Genomic DNA, 22,401 nt, shown 5'->3' on the forward strand with positions numbered 1-22,401 from the left:
CCGATTCTGCGCCCAGGCGGCCGAGTCCCACCTGGGAAGGAGAGCCCAAGTCAGGGGAGTAGGCACAATGGTCAGGCTCGAACCACACAGAAGGGATGGGGAAGGACGCCCAGGGCAGCCCCGAACCACACAGAGGGGATGGGGAGGGACGCCCAGGGCAGCCCCGGCCTTTCAGTGGCCTGTGCGTGGCCACCAGGAAGAGCTCCTCCCGCCCTGCCCCAACCCCCTCCTCCCTGGGCCGGCACTGGGGCTGCCAGCTGCCTGGGTGCACCTTTGTCCTCACTCCTCCCCGTGTCCTCCCTCACCTCTGCAGATGACTAATGCCTCAGGGCTCCTGGGAACAGCCCGCGGCCCCCTGGTGTCAGCAACCTGGCCACAGCCCAGCCCCCCTCCCGCCATGCCCACCGTGCCCTCCGCGTCCTCCGTGCCTGGCGGGCCACAGATGGACCCCATGGGGAACAGCTCCCAGGGCGCCTCCCGCCTCTTCCTCACCACTGCGTTGGCCCGTGGCGTCTCAGGGGTCTTCGTGTGGACTGCCCTGGTGCTCACCTGCCACCAGGTAGGCCCTCCCTTCCGCACCTCTCTTGGGACCCTGCTGGCCATGGGACATGGCCCTGGCTGACCGTGCTGGGATCCGGGGCAGCCACCAGAGGCCCGGCTGCAGGGAGGGCCCTCAGGGGTGGCAACAGGCCAGGGTGCAGGGGCGGCGGGGGGAGCTTTCCCCCGAACGCAGGGTGTGGGAGCCAGGGAGGACTGGCCTTTGGGATGGGGAGGGAATGAGTGGGGGTGTGAGCTTGGGGCAGGGGTAGTCAGCGGGCCGGCAGGCAGGGAGGGGTGAGTGGACTCCTTTCTCAGTGAGAGCCGCCTTCTGTGTGGCCTCAAACAAACACATCAGAAGTAGACACAAGGGTATGAGGGGAACTGGGGGGCACAGTACAGGCAAGAGCAGTGGGGGCCAACCGGGAGGGCTGCCCGGAGGAGGCAGGATTGGCACAGAGTCTTACGGAGCTGCTCCTGGGGCTCTGGCCGGGAAGACTGAACTGGTGGGTGGTGCGTGTGCACTTGGGTGGCGAGTAAAGTCCGGGGTAGGCCGTGACTTAGGGGACCAGGATTAGCAGGGGGAGGCCCCAGAGTCCTGAGTGGGGGTCTTGGATGCCCCCTCTGTGTGAGCCTAACCCCAGCACTTCTGCATGTCTGTCTCTGACTCCTGGGGCTCCCCAGATGGGCAGACAGAGGCCCCGTGGGCTGCAGCCCCGCCCCTGCCCCCAGCCCCAGACCCTCTGAGATATGAGGGCAGCCGTCTCCGCCCTTCCAGAGCCCCCAAGGGCAGAGAGGAACTCATCCTCTGGCTTTAGGATGGGAAGGTAAGGGGGGGAGAGGATGGAGAGGGCCTGCCAAGGCCGCCCCGCCAGGTAGTGCCAGCCCCAGGACAGAAACCACGTCTCCCAGGGGCTGCCTGTGCCAGGCGCTCCCACTGCCTCAGCCAGACGGCAGGGACTGATAAGAGACTGTTCCGGATGCCAGTCTGCCCCTGCCACTCGCTGCATTGTGCCCTCTGAAGACCGGCGCACGCAGGGCTCCACACACAGCCTGCCCTGCCACGGCCCTCTCTCCACCTACGCTCAGTGGCACCTCCTCCAGGAAGCCTTCCAGAGGTGCCATGTGCCCGGCTTCCCGGCACCTCTTCCTCTTCAAGACCCTCTCGCTGCTTTTCCGCCTCCCCGTAGAAGACGTGGACAGTCAAGAAAGGTCTCCAGACAGACTATAATCAGCTGTATTTCCCACCGCCCAGGGACAGGACAGCGCCATCTTTCCTTTCGTGTTCACCCGATGTTTCCCACATGCGTGGGGTCACAACTGCTTTGTCCTCTGATGCTTCCATGCCCTATTATCGCACAGCAGGTCCCCCGTGGACAATTTGGGATGCCCCTTTCACTGGCCATCCAAGACCCTGCCAGCCCCACCAGCGTCTACCCCCGCGTCGCTGCGAGGGTCGGTCTCATACACAGACCCTTGCTTTCCCGATGTACCTGCCCCATGGGGCCAATCCCGGAAAGGGCACCAGGGGGTCAGCCCTTTGCAGACCCCCCCATGCTGAGATGCCAAACTCCGGGGCCACAGACGCTTCCCGGCCCGGAATGAACGAACACGGGAGCAAGAGCGTGAGCGAGCAGGCGTTCCCGCGGCAGAGTGTGCGGGCAGAAGAGGCCAGCCGCGCCTGGGGGAGCTCGCGCTGCTCCACACGGGGGTGGGGGGGTGGGGGGGGCACATGCCCATCGTGCCCCAAGCCTGCCCTTGCTCTGCCTGCCTAGATCTACCTGCACCTGCGCTCCTACACGGTTCCCAACGAGCAGCGCTACATCATTCGCCTGCTCCTCATCGTGCCCATCTACGCCTTCGACTCCTGGCTCAGCCTCCTCCTCCTGGGGGACCACCAGCACTACATCTACTTGGACTCAGTGCGTGACTGCTATGAAGGTGAGCGCCGTCTGGCTCCGGGCTCCTGCGAGATCCAGGGAGGGCGCAGAGAGGCCTCAGCCAGCTCAGGAACCCCAGCCTCCAGGGCCGAGTCAGCTACCCTGATGGTCAGGATCGGGGGTGCCAAGGGTGGGGGCCCTGCAGTGGGGCTGGCCCAGGGCCTGGATTGAGGGGAAACGGGGGCCCTCGACGGGGTGGGGCCTCGCTGCCACAGGGACTGCTGACAGCCGGGGGTCAGCAGGGATGGCGGGGAGTGGGGGGTCTCGGGGAGCCCAAGCTCACTGCTGCCTGCCCCGGCCCCCTGCCCTGCAGCCTTTGTCATCTATAGCTTCCTAAGCCTGTGCTTCCAGTACCTGGGGGGCGAGAGCGCCATCATGGCAGAGATCCGGGGAAAGCCCATCCGGTGAGCATCTCGCCCCAGAGCCCATGGGGGCCCCCCGCACCCCGGCAGCAGGGCCGGGCTGGGGACGGGTCCTTGCGGGCCCTGCTTCACGGACTTGCACACTCAGGTCCAGCTGCGTCTATGGCACCTGCTGCCTGCACGGCATGTCCTACTCCATTGGCTTCCTGCGATTCTGCAAGCAGGTGAGTGGGGGCGTGGGGGGCTGGCCTGCCCTGCCCTGCCCCTCCCAGCTACACCCCCCATCACTCCTTGCTCCCTCCTCCCCAGGCCACACTGCAGTTTTGTATCGTGAAGCCTGTCATGGCCTTGGTCACCATCGTCCTGCAGGCGTTCGGCAAATACCATGACGGGGACTTCAAGTAAGGCCAGGCTGCTGTGGGGGCTGGGAGGGGTGGGCTAGCCTGACGGGAGAAGGGTGCCGGCCCCGGGTCAGGGAGGGGGTTCAGCACGAGTCCGAGTCCTCACGTGCACTCCCGGGAGACTAGCCAGGGTGAGGCCGCAGCAAATGGACCCAGAGGAGTGGGCCCCTGACTACCAGGGCTAGGATCCTCGCTGCCGTGGGTTAACCCCCAATCCTGGCCTGCAGCCCGCCCACCTGAAGGAGAGCCAAGGGGGAGTTCAGGCCCTCAGGCCCAGGGAGCCACTGGCAGCGCCTCCCGGACAGCCCAGAAGGAGCCCCACGCCAGGTCCACACATGTACACAGCAGGTGCACACGCACACACACACACAGCAGGTGCACAAATACACACACGCTCACACGTGCACACGCACACGAGCAGGTGCACACATGCATGCTCACACACACGCTCACGAGCCCATGCACACACGCTCACACATGCACACAAGCCTGCACGCGCATGCTCACACACGCACACGACAGGGCACACATGCATGCACATACACGCATGACCCCCTCACACACGCTTACACGCACGCTCACACAAGCCCCCCCACGCACACACGCATGCACACGAGCAGGTGCACACACTCACACACATGCTCACACGTGCACACGAGCAGGCACACACGTGGTTTCACGTGAACACACATGCTCACATGCTCAGTGCTGACACGCGCGTGTGAACACACCCACAGGTGCATGCATATCACGTATGCACTCCTACACTAGCACACGCCTGCCCATGTGTGCACAGTGTAGAGGCCCGGTCCTTCAGTCTGCGCACAGCCGGACCAGGGAAGAGGGACGGAGGGTGGCCTTTGTAGGGAGAAGGGCTACGTCTTCACAGCTGCGTGGGAACACCCCCAGCTCCCTGGCCATTGTGCTCGGGTGCCGCCCACCTGCCTGCCTGGCCTGCAGGGAGGGTCCAGGCCTGGGTCACTGTGAGGGCCCAGGCTGGGATGGCAGGGAAGGCACAGGGCTCGGGGCCCGCCCTGACCCTGGCATCTGCTCTGGCCCCAGCATCCGCAGCGGCTACCTCTACGTCACCCTCATCTACAATGTCTCCGTCAGCCTGGCCCTCTACGCCCTGTTCCTTTTCTACTTCGCCACCAGGGAGCTCCTGCAGCCCTTCGAGCCTGTCCTCAAGTTCTTCACCATCAAGGCGGTCATCTTCCTCTCTTTCTGGCAGGGTGGGTGGGCTGTGGGGGCCCCGGTGGAGCCTAGAGCCGTTCCCCATGTGCCCTCAGGCCTGGCCTCAGTTTCCCTGGCTGGAGCACAGGTCAGAACCACCACCCCCTCAGCTGGAAGCCACAGTGCAGGGAAAATCTCGAGTCCCCCGCCCAGCAGGTCTGGCCGTTGTGGGTGGAGAGGCCCAGCAGAGGCTTGGGGCCAGGATGGGGGTGCTCCCGGACCTCACCCCACAGACAGTGTGTGGGGGGGCAGGGGTGAACCCCAGCTCTGGGATCGGGAGGCCAGAGCAGACATGTGGGGAGTAGCCAGATGCCCACTGGGCCATGACCCTGGTGTGGGAGGTACCCACACCCCTGAACATCAGCCTCTCCCTCCATGGAACAGGACCACGGGGATGGGACATCCCAGGGCCACCCGGGGGAGCCTTTGCAGGGCCGGAACCTCGTCCTCCCCCACAGACCCCACGCAGCTCCCAAGGCCTGTGCAGGGTGGGTGCCTGAGCGGCTGTCACCATCCCCCAGGGATGTTGCTGGCCATCCTGGAGAAGTGTGGAGTCATCCCTGAGGTCCAGGTCATCGACGGGAGCAAGGTTGGGGCTGGCACGCTGGCCGCTGGCTACCAGAATTTCATCATCTGCATTGAGATGCTGTTTGCCTCCATTGCCCTGCGCTATGCTTTCAGCTGCCAGGTGTATGCAGAGAAGAAAGAGAACTCACCAGGTGCACTGGCCGGGTCCTCTACAAGAGTGGGTGGGCACATGGACAGTGGGCCCGGGGAGGAGCACAGACAACCCCTGGGGAGAACCCCAGCCCTAGACGGGGCCCACATTTGCATCTGGCCCAGGCCCCAAGCTCTGAGTGAGATGGGCTGGACTGGATGTCTGGCAGTGGGGGGCTTGATACCTCCCAAGCCTGGGGGCCCTGCCCACCACACCCAGAGACCCAGACATCCCTGGGGAATGACGCATTCGGGCAGGGATGGCCTGCCCTGCTCCAGCTGCCTGGCGTTACCACAAGCATAAAGGGCTCACTCCGGGCTGGGGAGAAGGCAGGAGCCAGCCAAGGTGGTCTCTTGATGTGTCCCCTGGGGAGTCTGGGCTGGGACAAGCCGGCAGGGGGTTGAGGGGAGGAGCCAGGCTGGGGTTCGGAGGTCCCGAAGTCACCCCCTGCTGGCCAAGCCCAGGGCCTGGGCAGCCCAGAGGTTGGTGGGGAGCAGGGCCATGTCCCCAGGGCTGGGGTCTGAGTGCAACATGACAGGTCTGGGCACCCCCCCGACCCCATACATGTGCCGTTTGCCCCCAGCCCCTGAGGCACCCATGCACAGCATCTCCAGCGGCCTCAAAGAGACCATGAGCCCACAGGACATTGTGCAGGACGCCGTCCATAACTTCTCGCCGACCTACCAGCACTACACCCAGCAGGCCACACACGAGGCCCCGAGCCCCAGCGCCCACCCCAGTGCAGCCAATGGCCCCGGGGGGATCCGGAAGAGTCGGAACGTGGAGAAGCGGATGCTGATCCCCGCGGAGGAGCTGTAGGAGGGCCACGGGTCACTGGATGCCTGGCTGCCACCTGTCTGCCCGGGGCCTCTGGCCAAGCACAGAGCCCCTCACCCACCAGCCCTGTTGCCAGAGGAGAAGCCCCTTCTGGGAGCCTTCCTGCCAGGAATGTGGGGCCACTGTCCAGCCTGCCTCCCACCTGCAGGCCCGTGGCTCCAGATGGGACATCGGAGTTTATCTGATGAGCTTGGGACTCGTTGGGCACCCCTGGCCGTCTGCTCAGGGGCTGCTGTGAAGCGGGCGCCAGCAGGATGGACGGACTCCAGGCTGGGCCCCTGCAGGGAAGGGCGGCCTCCGGAGAGTGAGCAGCCACCCCGAGATCATGGGAGCTGTGGGTGTGGACAAGTGGGCCAGTAGGGGCCTCAGCTGGGCCTTGCCAGGCCGCCGCGCAGCCCCTCCAGCCAAGGAGACTCCTGAAAGTCCCCACCCGACATGTGGATGTGGGTCTGGGAGGTGTCCGGGGCCACCTGCACAGGGACTTCTTCCTGACCAGCCCGCAGGGCACAGGCGGCTCACAGATGAAATCACACTTATTTGTACATAAACACCTGGCTTTTCTAGAGACTCCAGCGGCCTCTGTTCCCGCGGGGTCAGCCCTGGAGGAGCCAACTGTACTGGGGTGTTCAGACAAGCCCCACGGTGCTAGGTCTGCAGTTGGGGGAAGGATCCGGGGCGCTGCTCAGAGCCCAGCGGGGCACAGAGCTCACAAGCAGACCGAAGGCCATGCCCCGTGCCCTCGGGAGACCCGGAGTGTTGCCCTTCCCTTGGGAGCTCAGCTTCCTCCTTAAGATGGACCTCCAGCCAGCCCCGCCTGCAGTGGGTCCATGAAGGCCACAGATGGACTCAGGCCCAGAGAGCGCAAGGGGCGCAGGATGGAGCTCGCAGCTTGAGCCCGCCTTCCCCCATCCTTCTCTCTTCTGTGTGCCAGGCCAGTGCCTAGGGAGACCCCTGAGGGTCAGAAGAAATGCAGCCCGGCCCTGGCCAGAAAGGGGGCCGCCCCACAGCCTCCCTGCTCCCTAGGCCTGCAGACCTAGCACTAAGGCCGCAGCTTCTCTGAGGGCCCCACCGGGCTGCCTGGTGAGATAAGCCAGGCCACCACCCTGCCACCCAGCTGGAGAGCACCCCCCCCCACACCGCCTTATCATGCCATCCCGGCTGCGGGACCACAGTGGGCCGCACTCCGGCACAGCCGGCTCAGTCAGCAGCTCTGGGAGCAACCAGGACAGGAGGTTGTCTGGAGGACTCAGAGGGGGCCAGTGCCAGACGCCCTGTGGGCAAATGGGGGTGAGGCCCTGCAGGGCCCTGCCTGGGGAGGGTCACCCCATTAGGGCCCCAGTTGCCTAAACCATGTGTATGGGGTATGTGGGCTGGGACCCCCTTCCAGTGACCACACTCAGTGCGGGCTCCCAGTTGGAAGGCGCCTTCAGCACAGGCCCCAGCAGCCCCTTGTGCTGTGTCCACAGTGTGCTGAGGGCGGGGCCCGGACCCCAGCCTACCCTGAATCCTCACAAGCCCCGGGAAAGGGGCCCGAGGTCACACAGCCGGCAATAGACAGACTAGCCCCAGAGAGGCAGCTCTCACACTTGTCCAGCCCCCACAGACTTCTCTGTGGGACGAGGCCTGGCTTCTCCTTCAGACACAAAGTCAGGCTGTGCCCCACCGCCCACAGGTAGATCACAGTTGCCCCCACCTCGCTGGCTTCGCCCGCTCCAGGGGGGAGTATGGGCGCTCTCGAGGAGGAGGGAGGGAGGCACGTCTTGCCATCCATGATGACAAAGTGGGCTCCCAGTTCTGGGCCCCACTGCACAGGGCCTTTCCCGGCCTCGGTGCTCTCACCTGGGAAATGGCCCCAGCAATCCACCCCAAAGGAGGCAGCCCAGAGAGACGGACGGCTGGGCCGGGAGGAGCAGCAGCCTTCCCCAACTTCCCAGGGGCCCTGACAGGGCTGGGGTCCAGCCTGCCCTAGCTCCAGTCACCGGGACACCGTGCAGAGCTCTCGCAGGGGGAGCAGGCCTGGCCATGTGGGGGGCCACAGCGACCCCACAGGGCTGGCACACTCCACTCCCCGCCCATTTCACAGAAGGGAGCCAGCGGACTGGAAAGGGAGGGAACAGGCCCCCCCAGAGGCTACCCCCCCAACCCGAGCTGCTGGCAATGACCGTGGGGCGGGAGTGGTCCCATCAGCTCAGGCAGAGGTGAGGTGGGAGGGCCGGCGGGTCTTGGAAACCCCAAGACCTGGCCTGCAAGTCTGCCCTCCTGCAGAGGCTGAGGCCAAGTGCTGACATGTCTGCCCCTCAGAGGGACGGGGGTGGGGAAGGCCCATGGGGAACGCACAGGCCCCGGGCGCCGGCTTGCAGGAGAGCCCGCTTACTTTAGGCACCCTGCTGTCTACCCCAGGCGAAGTGTCTGTCTCCCCGCCTGCTGCAGGACCTGGCCCAAGACTGGGGCACATACCACCTGGTGGGGGCGGGGAGGGGAGCCATCGGAGCTGGAGAAGAAGGCGATGTCCGAAAGCTGGAGGCTCCCGGTTGGGGCAGACAGGGCACTTGGGAATTGGGCCCACCATCGGAAAGCCAGCCCGGCCGCCTCCACCAGCCTGACCCCCTCCCCACCTCAGGGCTGTCCCGATGGACCTCGCAGCAGGTGACGACCACCGAGTTGGGGCACGGAACATGGAGGCAGTGGCAGCCCCTCACGAACAGCGGTGCCCTGCACTCAGGGACTTGGACCCTCCTGGCCCCGCACCAACCACACAACGAGGCAGGTCTGAAACCAGAAAACTCTTTATTGCAAAGGTACAAAAGCGTCACGGCAGAGATGTACAGCAATAAATTAGGTGGTGGCCGTGAGGGGACGGGGCAGGCGCGGGGCAGGTGTCGTACGGACAAGGACCACAACGTGGGGTCTCTTCTCAATAACTTATACCATGATAAAAGTAGCACAAAAATAAATATTGAAACGGAGCAGCTGAGCGGCAGAGGCGAGGAAGCGGGAGGCCCTGCCCCCGGGAAGGACCCACACGTCTGAGGCCCAGAAGGCAGGGGGGACAGACCCCAGGGACAGTGGTCCTTGCCTTTTCTCTTACATAAAGAGCATCCATACATTAAACCTGTGACAGTGGAGTCTCAGCGAGCCGGAAGGCAGAGCACGAGAAGGCTCTGGTCTTCCCTCCTCCTCCCGGGTTCCCACAGGCGGAGCAGGCGGCGGGAACAGGCAGAGGGCAGGCAGCTCGGGCCTCCCTCCCCAGAGCCGGGGACAACCAGCTCCCACCCCCATCCCAACCCCCACTGTAGCTCTGCTCTATTAGGGATTTACAGTAAAAACAGGAAAATTACGAAAAATCTGTACGATAAAATGTGTATATAATTTTATATATATATATACTTTCTCTCTTTTAAATATTTCCCCATGGTCCTTATCGATATCCAATGTGGATTACCTACCATGGCTATGGTATCAACAGTTTTTTTTTTTTTTTTTAACACACTGGGCCTTTTGCTCTGTAAAGATCCAGCGCACCCCAGACCCTTCACCTCTCCCCAGGACAAGGTGAAGGCCGCATGCAATGCGACGGAGGCCCCAGACCTTCACTGGTCACTCGCGACAGCAGACGCAAGAGGAAGATGCAGCCCTTGGGGCCATCAGCCCTGCCCAAGCCTCCTCTTCCCGGGCGGGGGGCCTGCGGCTTGCTGGGGGTCTCCCTCCGTGCTGGATAGCAGGGCCAAGAGGAGGCCGGGAGCTTGCGCTCACCGCCCACCCCCAGGCCCCGCAGCCCCAGCCTCTCTCCAGCAAGGCCGGGGAGAGGCAGTCCAAGCTCAGCATGTGGGAGCCGGAAGTCCCAATCAATCGAGGCTTGCAGTGGTGGGAAGCCCCAGCAAGGATCACCAAGGTCATGGGGCTCCAGGTGCCAGAAAGAGCAAGTAAAGGTTCCGGGGGAGGGTTAAGCACCATGGTGGCTGTGTCCCCTTGTCCTCTGCACCAAGAGACCACCCAGGTGCCCCAAGGAGGCAGGTCCAGGCCCCGTGCCATGTCACCTCCCCTGTCACCGCGCCCTCCTCACTCTTCAGACCCTGCCCGTCCCCTCCAGCAGAGCCACAACCCAGTCCTGAGGCCCCTGCCCACCTCACCCCACGCCACACAGAACCTCCGCACATCCACTCCAGGCCCTGCCACCCCTCCCTGCACAGGGCTCCACCTCCCTGGCCCGACAGGGTACTCCCTGGGGTCACTCAGACAGAGGGACGGTTCCCAATGCCCCTGCAACTCCTGGTGCATGGACCCCAGAGGCCCCCCAGTGACCGGCCCCCTGAGCTGCTCCCCCAAGGGCCTGGTGCTGCTGGTGCTGATGCAATGGCAGGCACGTCCCCAAGCACACGTGCACGCGCACACAGCCCCTTAGGCAGCCCCCCTCCCTCCCTCTGCCTTGCGCGGCGCAGTCTCCGCTAAGGCTAAAGCAGGCTCGTGGTGCTTTCCGTCCCCACGGACAATCGGTTCCTCCTGCGGCACCAGAGCTCAGGGCAGGGAGGGGGTTCCTGCGGCAGCTGGAGGACGGCGGCAGCCACTCCTGGGACACGTGGAGAACAGAGCCCCCACCGTCTGGGCCACAGGGCCAGGAACCTCCAGCAGACCTTCCTTCCATACCTCCCGATGCCCCCTTGCATGAGACAACCCCCCCCCCACCCCGGGAAAAGGACAGTCTGGAGAGAGCTGGCGGGGCCCAGAGGAAGGCCGAGTGCATACGTGTGCGCGTGTGCGTGTGCGTGCGTGGGAAGGCGTGCAGCACACAGTCTCACAAGACCCCATCTTCAGCCAGCAACCTTGTCCCCGCCATGAGTCTATACTGGACTCGGGTGTTAAGGGGTCACCTCCCCATGGGACCCTCCGACGGGCACGAGGGAGGTGCCCCCCCGCCCGCCCAGCGCCCCGGCCGCACCCCCCAGACCCCCACCCCTGGTCGGGCACTAGGATGCAGCCGAGAAGGGCACGGAGGTGGAGGAGATGTCGGCAGACTTGACGATGGTGATGACGCTGGTGGTGGCCACCTTGGTGGGGGTGACGGGCCCACGGGCCACAGTGCGGGCGAAGGTCTGCAGGGCCTCGTACTTGGAGCGCAGCGCGTCGAGCTCCAGCTTCATGCTGCTGTTCTCGCGGGCCAGCTTCTCCACCTCCTGCTGCAGCTCCACGCGCTGCCGCTCCAGCTCCTCCTTCTGCGTCACGCGCTTGATGCGGCAGCTGGCGGCGTAGCCCCGGTTCTTGAGTGTGCGCCGCCGCTGCTTCAGGCGCACCACCTCCTCCTTGGTGAGGCCCCGCAGGTGCTGGTTCAGCTCCCGCACTGACATGGACACCAGCTCGTCATCGCTGAGCACCGGGGCGTTCTCGCCCGCCTCCTTCTTGACCTGCGGGGGCCACGGCACAGCGGTCAGCATGGGGGCGCAGCAGGAGCCTGGAGGACGGCTCAAACCGTGCGGGCATGGGAGCCCGGGTCTGGGCCGGGGAGAGCTGGCAGCAGGCCCCCCGTGGCACGAGCGGGCCTGCGGTCTGCCGGCAGGGCATGGGGCTGCTCCCTGCAGGGTCACCTGACGCCAGCACCCAGTGTCATGCTGACGGTTCTCGGATGGGGGCCGCTGGCTACACCTGGCCATTGCCTGGTTCCCACCAGCCACCCAGACTCTGCAAGGCTGCGGCCTGCATGTGTGCCCCGCTCTGTACATCTCCCAGGCCCAGGGCAGGATGCACACAGGCAGGTGGGGCACGGGAAGGCACAGCAGCCCATCCTTCCACACCCCTCAGTCCCAGCGGGACCTCAGAAAGGGCTTGGGCGTGCTTGGAGAGCCCCCTCTCCCGCCAGACCCAGCTCTGCTCCCAGGATGAGACAGCTGACTCCCCCAGAGGCGGGGAAGGCCCGAGGCGCCGGCACACACTGTGGCTGGCCAGAGCTGGGCCCCGGGAGCCCGGGCATGTGCTATCTGGGCCCTGGTTCCACGGGACGGAGGCCACACTGCCCATGCCTGGGAGCTGGCGTGATGAACACCTCCTAGCCAACGGGGACCCACCCCTACCACTCGCTCCCAAGGACTGATCCCCTCAGATGTCAGAGCTGCCCACTCCCAAGGCCACGACCCCCAATTCTGTCACCACTTCTCTATAACACGTCTTCTAGCTGACAGCCCCCTTTCAGGGAACAGGGCTTCCTTCCTCACACTCCGGGCCATCCTGGGAAAGAGGCACTGCTGGAGCCGGAAGGGACCTTTCCTAGGCCTGAGCCTGCGACAGAAACGGGGCCTGCTTACCCGCACCCCCACTTACCTTTAACGCCTTGTTTGGTTTGGGATTAGTCGTCATAACCTGGGCACAGTCACCCGAACAGAAGGGCTTGGAAATTGGAACTAGAAAATCACACAAGAACACAGAAATGAGTGAGGTTAGGTGCTGGCCAGGCTGGGGACAGGGCCTACTGCCGTCACAAGTGACCTAAAGCGGGGACATCCCCACCGCAGAGTGGCTCCGAGGAGGCTCATCTCCTCGTTCCATGTCACCCCGAAAGCAAGATAGGAGCCAGCCAGTGCTGAGGGACTCCCCGCAGGGTGGGCAAGCTGGCCACACCCCCCACTCCAGCATCAGACCGTGGAGCAACCCAGACCCCCCCGGCCGGACCCACTTTGGCCAGGCGCCCAGCAGCCACACCACAGTCCCATGCCGCCCAGCCTGCCAGGTCTCTGCCACCAGCGCCTGGGGGCCACTGGGTGAGAGCAGCTGTGACTTCCTGTTCTCTCCCTCGGAGCTGAGACGCTGGCACCACGAGGCACAGGATGCCACGTTTAAGGGCCAAAGTGCACAGCAGCAGAGCCCCCTCCCGAGATGGGCCGCACCCAGCACCTAAAGGGCGTCGCTGGCCCCCAGGACAGCACCCTGCCCAGGCAGAAGCCCCCAGTCCCCCTGACCTAGCCTGGCTGGAGAGGAAGGGGCCCTGGGGGGAGCACGCCCCCACCCTGGCCCAGCCCCACCCTTCCCAGCAAACCTACCTCTGCACAGGGCACCACAGCTGTGACATCACCACCCGCCCTGGGCTGCCCCACAGCCCTGACCTGAGGCCCACCAGGTGGGCGGGGTCCCCCTCCAGCGGCCAAGCCAGGATCCGGGAGGTGGGGAGCCGCCACTGTGCGAGCTCACGAACCGTCTGGCGGGAGTTGTCCCTGGCGCCCGCCAGCCCCCGCCGTAGCCCGCCCTTCTAGTTTTCGCGTCTGCATTGTGTCACACATTCTAATCATTCATGAAAAAGCCAGCCAAAGCATCCCAAGCATGATTCCCCTCTGATAGTTGCCATGGCGACCTTGGGACGTAGCCAACCCCTGATGGTCGTCATGGAAACGGAGAAGCCCACAGCAACAATGGCTTTGGGCAGCCGGCACAGACATCACAGGTTGTGGGACAAGTAAACAAACCCGTGCGCCCCTGAGGCTGGGGGGGAGGGTGGGCAGAGGGGACCGGGCCCTAGACTTGCTGGCACACTCTGTCACTGGGTTAGGGACCAGGCAGGATGAACTGAGCTGAAAGAACATCAGAGAAACGCACGGCGGAGGAGGGGTATGAGCCTCACCAAAGCCTCCATCTCCAGCGTGAGCAGGACTCCTGTGGGTGTCTCCACCTCGCCTTCTTTCGCCCACAGCCCTGGGACCCCGGCGTGTGGCACGGCCTAGACACAACTCCCACTGCTCCTGCCTCCAGCACCTTGCCTGCCTGCCGTTACCGGAGGGTGTCGGTGCCCAGGCCACTGGGCCCCCCCATCGCCCAGGCAACACGGCCACTTTCCCTGGAGCTGCCACTGGATGACAGCGAGCAGCGCAGCAGGGTCGGGGCGGGGCCCACCCTCGGGGGGCTCCCAGCTCCCCTGCGCCCCCCACACATGTGCATGAGACAGACACACAGACATGCAGCAGCATGGGGGAACCGCAGCAGGGACCAGGAGCTGCCTCCTGACAGCAGCCTGACCCCCAGCCTCTGTGGTGGGGGGGCCACAACCAGCACTCCTCCCTCCAGGTGCAGGGGTCCTACTGTGCCAGATAGACCACCTGGAGGGCCGGCAGGAGCCAGGCAGCTGGGAGAGCCCTGAGAAACTTTTCCACGGGCTGGGTGTCATCCCAGCACACGTCAGCGCACAGGGCCTGGAGCAGCCAGCACATAGCTGTGCGGTGAGTCACGGCTGTTTACAGAGCGAGGAGCTCACATTCCCACAGACCGAAGGCCCTCCCACCCCGCACGCACCGCCCAGCCCGCCTGACGAGAACAGGGAGGCCCCAGCACAGGAGGGACCTCCGCTCAGACCCCGAGCAGCAGGGGCATCCGTGCCTCCCCACACCGGCGGGCCCGCTCAGTCAGCACCCGGGGCATGGGGCTGCATTCAGGGCGGGTACACCTCCTCAGAGAACCTGCCCTCCATGACAGTGCCTGGGGGGATGTCCAGGCAACCAGGACGGTCAGGGGACAGGGCCACAGCACTCCACAGGCTCGGCCCCCTCCCCTCTGCAGAGGCCCCAGGAGGGTCCACTGGCTATGTCTGCAAGGTTGAAGTCACCTGGGCAAAGCCCCATGTCCACCAACTCTGCACCCCATCTGCCTTCTGGGCACAGGACACAGATGACAGCCCCGGCATAGATGGGAGAAGAGTGGCCCTGGGGCCCACCTGGGGTCCAAGCGAGGAGGGACACCTCTCTCTGTGGGAGGGTGCCACACTGGGGTCTGACCTCTGGGGACCCCCAGCCGTCCTCAGAGCTCCTATTCAACAAGAGCGACGTGAGGCCTAAGAGCAAATGGGAGTACACATGGAGGTGATCATCGCCTTGAGACAAAGTTGGGGGACAAGCCATAAAGCTCTTCTCTCCACAGGCCTTATTCTCCTCCTCTGAAAATGAGGGGATGGGAACTAGGGGTCCCAGGGTTCTCTCCAGCTTGCAACCTTGGTTGGGCAGAGCAGGTGATGTCAGGATAGACCCTGACTGGAGGCTCCACCCAACCCCCAGGGGCCTGGGGCCTGCACCGGGAACCCCCGGTGAAACCAGAAACCCTGACATGGGTGGGCAAGTCCCGGGCAGGGGCAGACACTGTCCCACGGCCCCCTGCCCACCAGATGCTGGATGGCTCGGGGAGTGAGGAGTAGGCCGGGCACTGCCCAATCTCTCCTAAGCTCAGTACATGGGCAGACGCCGCACCATCACGCCCCTCTGCCGGGCCCGGCAAATACAGACAGCGGTGACCTGAGGTCCCTGCTAACACGCAAGGCAAAAAACCCAACAGTCTGCTTTTGAAAACAGGTTCAGAAACACATTTCAAACGTGTGCGAGTTTGTACAACCACTGATTTTAGAACAACTGCCCTCGAACGGCGCATGTAAAGCCCTGAACCTCATGCAACCTCGCGGCTGCCAGAGCGCGTGCAGGAGGAACTACCTTCCGGCCTCAGCCAGACCCCAGCTGGGCTGAAAGACCGAGGCCCCGACAGGCTGGGCGAGAGCGCCAGCCACACCGCTGCCCCTTCTGCCGCAGCCACCAGCCGGCGCCCACCTCTCCAGCAGCTGCATGAGAGGACACTGCGGGCACCGAGTCCTGCCACCACTGACTGACAGAACCTCAGCCACGCATGCACGTGCTCCCCATGGGCTTTCCTGAACTCCAGTAAAGTCGCCTCCCGAGCAGCTCCACGGCCAGAGTCAGGCAGGGACACCCCCGAAGGCAAGCGTGAACCTCCACACTCTGCTCCCACAGCCGTGGGGACGCTGCTGGTCAGAAGGGCTGCGTGGTCAGCCCTGAGAGCTCGAAACACCTTCTGGGGGACTGCTCTCCTGACTGAGGGAGACTGGTTTCAACCCAAGGCCTGGTGTGCAGCTAAACAAAGTCAAGGGAAAGACGGCGCTAAAAAAGAAAAAAGGGACCAGCAGTCTAGATGGGGAGTCAACTCTGGGGACGGCACAGCTGGGAACAAGTTAGGGAGTCCTCCCTTCGGGCTGCGCAAAGAACGGGCCAGGTCATCCAGGTTCAATAGTCCAGAAGGGCTTTCCCAGGGCCAGGTGAGCTAGAGGCAAGGATCCCCGATTCTGCATCCCCTAGCAAACACTGACTGCTAGCCCACTGTCTGACTCAGCTCATCTGGGGCGACTCAGCGCCCAGGCCATCCGCAGTGCGCTCTGGACCTCACTGGGCTGGATTCAGGTTCGGGACCCTGAGGGGACATCTGGTCCACCCGCAAAGCCAGGCAGCTGATGGGCACAACGGCCCCACCTAGACAGCCCAAGGTCTAGAGGATGTCACAGAAAAGGGGCTTTTGGAGTCTGACAGGGCTCTGACCCTTACCTTGGTTGGACAAGCCCATACCCCGCAGGGTGGGCTCTCAAAAACTCTCATTCTTGTTCTGTGTGGAGTGAAGGTGACTGCCGCTCCCCGTGCCTGCCCCCTCCAGCCCTCCCAGGCAACTGTTCTACGCCCGCTCTCCCAGCTCTCCAAGGGGGTCTCCTTGGGGAGAGGGAGAAGGGCAGGAGGAAAATGGGAAGGGACGAAAAAGGTTCTGTCCTGGAGCAGATCTCTGCGCCTCGCAGAAAACAAGCACCTTGACTCACCCTGATGGGTGCAAACCCCAAAGCCAGATGCCACCATGATGTGACCACCTCTGTTCTGGGGGGCTGTGGGCCTTCTCGGGGAGACCCAAAGCTGGGCGCCCCTCCCAGCTGGCTGCACAGTGGGCCCGTGTCCCACAAGTGCAGGGTGACAGAGACAGCTTGCCCCCCAAGCTGACGCCTCACCCAACTGAAGATAGGTCTCAGGACCAGGAGGGATCGTACCTCCCACCCCTCTCCCCTCCATGTGGGGGTGTACCCCACCAGCCCGGCCCACACCCAGTCCGCAGGCTGGCCCTGGCTGGCCGCCCTCCGCCAAGACATGACTGTCTGCCTGGCTTGGAGGACGTCTGGTCACCTTGCGTTTGCAGTTCGAGGAAGCTGTGTCATCCTGGCTCTGTCTGGAGGTGACTCAGGCGGCTGCTAGGCTGACAGCAGGCTGACTGCTGGACCTCCCTGGCCACACCCCAGCCCCTCACTCCCCCGGGAACCCTCAGGGTGGTCCTCCCGTCTCCAGGCTCCACTCTGGGGCTCTGTCCATGCCATGGCTGCCCAGGGGTTCGACCAACCCCAACCTCCACATCCAGCCAAGGTTACACAGCCCACATGTCTGACAGGCCCCGGAGATGCGCCCTGTCCCCATACCTGCCCGCCTCCTGTGTCTCCAGTGCATGACGACCCATCATTCCACTCATGCAGAAATCATCCCCTATGCCTCACCTCTCCTTCCATGTCCACCTGCTGAGCCTGGCTGGCTAGCCTCAGCCCATCTCCCTGCAGAGGCTCTGGCCCTCCAGCGCTACCTGGCTCAGGCCTTGGCTGCTTCTGTCTGGGCCGTGGTCCCTCAAATGAGGGCCCCAGAGCAGGTAGAAGAAACCCCTGCCCGAAGGCCCTCTTGAGCCCCTCACGCCCCTGGCCACCTGTTGCCTCCAGGCCCCCACCTCTGGCTTCCAGAGCCTCCACGATCAGTGCTGGGCTCCCACCGTCTTCCCCCAACCCTTGCTTCACCAGAAGGCCCCCTCCTGCCCTCCCTGTGGTAGGCAGGTACCCTCTCACAAGGACACATCAAGGCTGAGCCCAGAACTTAGTCCTCGTCTTTCTGTCCCAGGTTTGCCTCCCTTGCTGGATGGAGGGCAGGGGACATTCTTAACTACACCTGTTCCCCTCAACTCTCCTCAAGGGAGAGGCATGCCACCTGAGCACACATGCCAGCACTGCACCGAAGGGAGGGGATTGGGGGCACCCCAGCTCAGGACCTCCTGGCTCCCCTCATCCAGGGCAGCCCACACATGGCGCAGGAAAGCAGGCAGGGCGCTTCCCCACCCTCCGGATATCAGACTCTGCCACCACAGGCCAGGTGGGGAGGCTCCGGGCTCGGTGTCCTCATCTAAAGTGGGGGTGCGGGAAGGTGTACTGTGTGATCCCTACATTTATTTCCACCTGTTCTAAGGATCTATGACTTGAAGAGAACACTTTCAATTTCCTGAAACTGGAAGAAAGAGGAAACATGACGAGTCTGTGACTTACAAAAAGCAAAAGTAAACACGGGAGCCATGCATCTTCCAGCAGCCGGGAGCAGGGAGGCGGGGAGCAGAGGGGAGGGTGAGTCACTGTTTACTGCTTGGAGCAGCCACACAGAGAAGCTCACAGCTGCCGGGTTCCATTTCCCGTGTGGACTGGACCCTAAAGCCAGCAAGTCCACTCCAGAAACCTTCAGACTCGGGAACAGCCAGGACTCAGGCTGGACTCCTCCGCTGCCAGGAGCCGGTTCATAGACTCTCCAGGTCCCGGAGCCCCCAGAACGGGCACGTGTGGGGCCACGGACATGCGGAGGGAAAACGGTGGGTCAGGAAAGCAAGCTCACTCGGGCAGCTGGGCCCCGGAGACAGGGCTGGGACGCAGCAAGCCCCGGAAACGGCTTCCCTGAGTAGCTCCAATTCAACTCCCATTTTTAGCAACCACCTTGAGTGAGTGGGGCTGAACTTGGATCGCGTCCCTCAAAGTCCAGCTACGTTCAAGCACAGAAAGTAAACGTGTTCCGAAGAGAAGCCCTGCATGTGTTTTTGAGTCAGGGACTGTATTTTGGGATCACGAGAGGACCAGCGCTAGGCTCTGAAAGCAGACCTCCCCCTCGAGCAAACATGCCTACTGGGCTGCCCAGGGAGGGATGTTCTCCAAAAGGTGTCAGCTACCCACAAAGCAACCAAGGCTGGAGGTGTGCCTCACCCACCTGCACAGCCCACCTTAAACTTCCCAGACCCCTCCCACCTGCTTAGAGGGCCACTTTCAAAAGCCCCACCCCAGAAGGCAGGGTGCTCGGAGATGGCCCAGCTCCCAGGGCACACAGCTGTGCTCGGCCGTGAGGGCTGGAGCAACAAAACCGCGCCAATGCCAATAGCGGGGACAGGAGAGGGCGGCCAGGCTGGGCGGCCAAGCCACACCGGCTCAGGAAGCCACTGATTCTATCTGCCGTACGGGGCGTGGGTGCACCAGCCGTGGGAGCTTCCTGAGGCCAGGCTCCTGGCGAGAGAAGGCGGCTGAGCGTGGGGACCTTCCCGCACTAACAATTCATTCAGCATGGAGCATTCCTGCCTGGCCCGGGAGAGCAGCGTGAAAGGTAAACAAGAACACAATCATTACTGCAGGACAGGGAGAGCAGGGAGCTTCCAGCAACCCCAAACACCAACTGCCCCACAACTGTGTACCGCTTTGTGAAAAGACTTCACAACACGTGGCCAGCGAGAACACCATGACAGACACAAGGCAAAGCGGTCTGCAGCACCTTAGAATTAGGTGGAGAGTGAAGCATGCCCGGGACCCCTCCCAGCCTCCCGGGGACCCCTGCGGAAGCCAGCGGGCAGGCACACCACGTCTCCACAACTCAGCAGGGTCACAGAAGAACCCGCAGCTGGACTTGAGAGAGATGGAGACCCCCACTCTCAGGTGGGGAAGATGAGACCGCAGGCCGTGGGGTTTAGGGAAAGTGACACGTTTGCCCTGCCCCCCCTCCCCACCCCAAAGCTTCCACACTAAGGCCTCCCTCCGGGGAACCCTTGGCAGGTCAGCTGCTCTGAACGCGACATCGGTCCTGAGTCCCCTAGTCCTGGCGCTCCCGCCCTCTCTCCCATCCCCGCCGAGGGCGGGTGGGAAGCCACCGCCTGGCAGGGCAGCACCGGCCGGGTCGGCCCTGCGCGACCACGCGCTCCCCTGCACGTGGCCGTTTATTTTCAACCCCCGCCTTCCCGCCTCGGAGCGCATCTCCCAGGGCTAAAGCCAAAGCAGGCGGTGGGGGGCTCGACAGGGGGCGCCGGGCCCGCCGGCACGCCCCGGGCTCCCCCAGCGCGGCCCCCGGGAGGACACACCGTCTCCCGCTCTAGCTCGGGGTTGCCCGGGGGTCGGGGCGCGCTCCCGGGCCTGAGAAAGAGGTCCCCGGCCCGCGCGACGCGCTCGAGGCAGGGCACCTGACGGCAGGTGCGCGGGCCGGGGTCCCGCCCAACTTCGCCGCGGGTCCAAGGCGGCGGTGACTCAGCCGCGCGCTGGCCCCGGCCCCGAACCGCCCCCGCCCCGCCCCGCCCCCGGCCCCCAACCCGGCCCGGCCCAGCCCCGCGCGGCCGCTCCTCACCTGGAGTCGCGCGGGGGGCGCGGGCGCGCGGCGGCTCCTCGCGGGCACGCGCTCTCCTCGCGCTCGCGCTCACTCTCGCGCTCCTTTTCGGCCGCCGCTTCCGCCGCGCTCTGGGGCTCCGACTTCTCGAAGAACAACAAGTCCCCCCCGCCGCCCGCCGCCAGCCCGCCCGCCCGGCTCCCCAGCATCTGACACCGCTTCCGGGATCGGCGTCGGCGCGCGTCACGCCGCCCCGCCCACCGCGCGCCGCCGCCGGGCCTGCCCGCCGCCCCGCCCACCGCGCGCCACGCCCGCCACCGCCCAGCCCTGCTCTCGGCCCCGCCCACCGCTGGGTCCCGCCCCTCGTCTGCGGAGCTCCAGCCCCGCTGCCCCGCCTGTGGTAGGCGGGCGGTTGCAACCTGTGCCCTCAGGTGTCCTGAGCGCCCCCCACCCCGTGATGACAGTCGTCCCCACTAAGTGAGCCCACCAGGGAGCACCCGCACTTCCCACCACAGCGCGCCCTAGCCGCGTTGCTCTCCTCTGGAGCCCCACTTCCCCGACGGCGCATTCTCTCATTCCCATGTCTCCCTGCTGTCCCCAGCGGTGGTCCCAGCGCGAACCTGCGGCTCCCCAGAGGAGTCCAGCTGGAGTTCACGCCCCAGGGGACAGTGCTCTGACCAGAGAGGAGTGGACGCATTTCGGTGCACACACCCCCGTTCCAGGGCCACAGGCCCACAAGTGAGGAAAGGGCAGCTGGCATTGCGCCCCCCAGGGACATCCCCATCTGTCCTTTGATTTCCCTCTGTTGATCAAGAAATGGGTAAAGAGGGGTATCTGGGTGGCTCAGTCAGTCAAGTGTCTGCCTTCCACTCAGGTCGTGATACCAGGATCCTGGGACCCAGTCTGGTATCTAGCTCCCTGTCTGCTTCTCCCTCTCCTTCTATCCCTTCCCCTCTGCTTGTGCGCTCTCTCTAATAAGTAAATAAAATCTTGGAAAAAAAAAAGAAGAGGATAAAGAGAATTATTTCTCTTCTATAGGTACGGTGATAAACAGCTTTGGCCCAGGGCCTCAACACGAAGGACTCCAAGGCCCCAGGGGCCTGCAGAAGAGTGCCTGGCTAGAGCCCCAGCTCATGGTTGCAAAGGCAAGCCAAGAACAGTGCCCCTGGCTCCAGAAGGGAGTAGCCTGGTTCTGTCCCAGGTAGAGGACAAAGCTGGGGAGAGGTCCCTTCTGTTAAAATCCAAAACAAGCGGAGACTACCCTGGAAAAGTCCCTGAACAGACAAAATCAGTTTAGTCATTGAAAGCGTCATTGAGCTTATTCTGCAAGTCTAAGATGACCCAGGTCATACCCCTGCTTCTGCAAATCATAAGCAAAACCGAAACTGCTTCTCAAGGTTGTCGGGAGAGAATCACGACCCAGGTCCCTGTCATGGAGGAAACTTCTGGTATGATAACCACTAACCCCATGAACAGAGCACTCACTATGCTCTTACCACGGAAGGTGCTGTGTGAGCCCAGAGTCCCACTCCATGCCTGGTGGGAGCGCTCTTGGTTCCCCTGGCTGTGCCCCATGTTCTGGTGGGACTGCTCCTGGCTCCCCTAAGTCCTGCCCCTTCTTTCCATGGGAGTGCTCCCAGCTAGCCAAGTGTCTTTTTGGTGTGTGTACCATATACTTAGTAAGTCCTACTTGGGTGATTTGTTGGTTTTCCTTCTGTTATGTGGCAACTTTTGACATTTCATGGTGTCAGAAGTGGGATTAAAAAAAAAATCCTCCCCCTCCCCCCACACACAATGACTCCAAGGCTGCTGTGCAGACAGGTCCTGGCTCCCACAGAGCCCACAGAGCTCAGTGCTTTCTCGCCAACCCTGAGGTTTGCAGGTGAGTCTCTCAGATCTGAGCTCTGCTCTCTGGTGTTCCAAGCTCTCCAACCTCAGTGTGCATACTTGCCCAGATGGCCAAGGGGTTTTGTGAAACATTCTCTATTTTGCATCCTGCGAGGACCCCTCTGGAGCTGTGTTTTGGAGTCCTTTCTTCTTCTAGCAGCTTAAGCATGCCCATTAAAGAATGCATCCCCTTGTCTCCGAATGAGTTTTTGGACAGAAAAAAGTAAAAAAGACATGGGTTTTTGTTGTTATTGTTTTGTTTTGGTTTTGGTTCTGGTT

The 22,401-nt window shown here is 63.6% G+C and overlaps 2 protein-coding genes across 2 annotated transcripts; one reads left to right on the forward strand and one right to left on the reverse strand.

The window, feature by feature from the left end:
- Positions 1–313: 313 nt before the first annotated feature.
- Positions 314–6,010, forward strand: LOC111146344 (transmembrane protein 184A). Its single transcript, XM_022501860.1, has 8 exons — positions 314–559; positions 2,313–2,478; positions 2,791–2,881; positions 2,988–3,063; positions 3,149–3,240; positions 4,303–4,472; positions 4,995–5,192; positions 5,775–6,010. The coding sequence occupies exons 1-8, from the start codon at positions 314–316 to the stop codon at positions 6,008–6,010; spliced, it is 1,275 nt and encodes a 424-aa protein (XP_022357568.1).
- A 2,788-nt stretch (positions 6,011–8,798) lies between these two features.
- LOC111146076 (MAF bZIP transcription factor K) lies at positions 8,799–20,280 on the reverse strand. The gene is made up of 3 exons (XM_022501456.1): positions 20,257–20,280; positions 12,338–12,417; positions 8,799–11,427 (listed from the first exon to the last, which is right to left on the reverse strand). The coding sequence occupies exons 2-3, from the start codon at positions 12,371–12,373 to the stop codon at positions 10,993–10,995; spliced, it is 471 nt and encodes a 156-aa protein (XP_022357164.1). The 5' UTR covers positions 12,374–12,417; positions 20,257–20,280; the 3' UTR covers positions 8,799–10,992.
- Positions 20,281–22,401: the final 2,121 nt, after the last annotated feature.

The sequence above is a fragment of the Enhydra lutris genome, unplaced genomic scaffold, assembly GCF_002288905.1.
Source record: "Enhydra lutris kenyoni isolate GAN:26980312 unplaced genomic scaffold, ASM228890v2 scaffoldscaffold13, whole genome shotgun sequence".
NCBI classification, from domain to species: Eukaryota; Metazoa; Chordata; class Mammalia; order Carnivora; family Mustelidae; genus Enhydra; species Enhydra lutris.

Bases quoted from the DNA above. Each gene is read 5' to 3' on its own strand.
- LOC111146076 (XM_022501456.1), bottom strand. From the start codon at position 12,373: ATGACGACTAATCCCAAACCAAACAAGGCGTTAAAG. The intron at 11,428-12,337 runs GTAAGTGGGGGT...TGGCCCCCGCAG, and splicing joins AACCAAACAAGGCGTTAAAG to GTCAAGAAGGAGGCGGGCGA.
- LOC111146344 (XM_022501860.1), top strand. From the start codon at position 314: ATGACTAATGCCTCAGGGCTCCTGGGAACAGCCCGCGGCCCCCTGGTG. The intron at 560-2,312 runs GTAGGCCCTCCC...CTGCCTGCCTAG, and splicing joins TGGTGCTCACCTGCCACCAG to ATCTACCTGCACCTGCGCTC. The intron at 2,882-2,987 runs GTGAGCATCTCG...TTGCACACTCAG, and splicing joins ATCCGGGGAAAGCCCATCCG to GTCCAGCTGCGTCTATGGCA.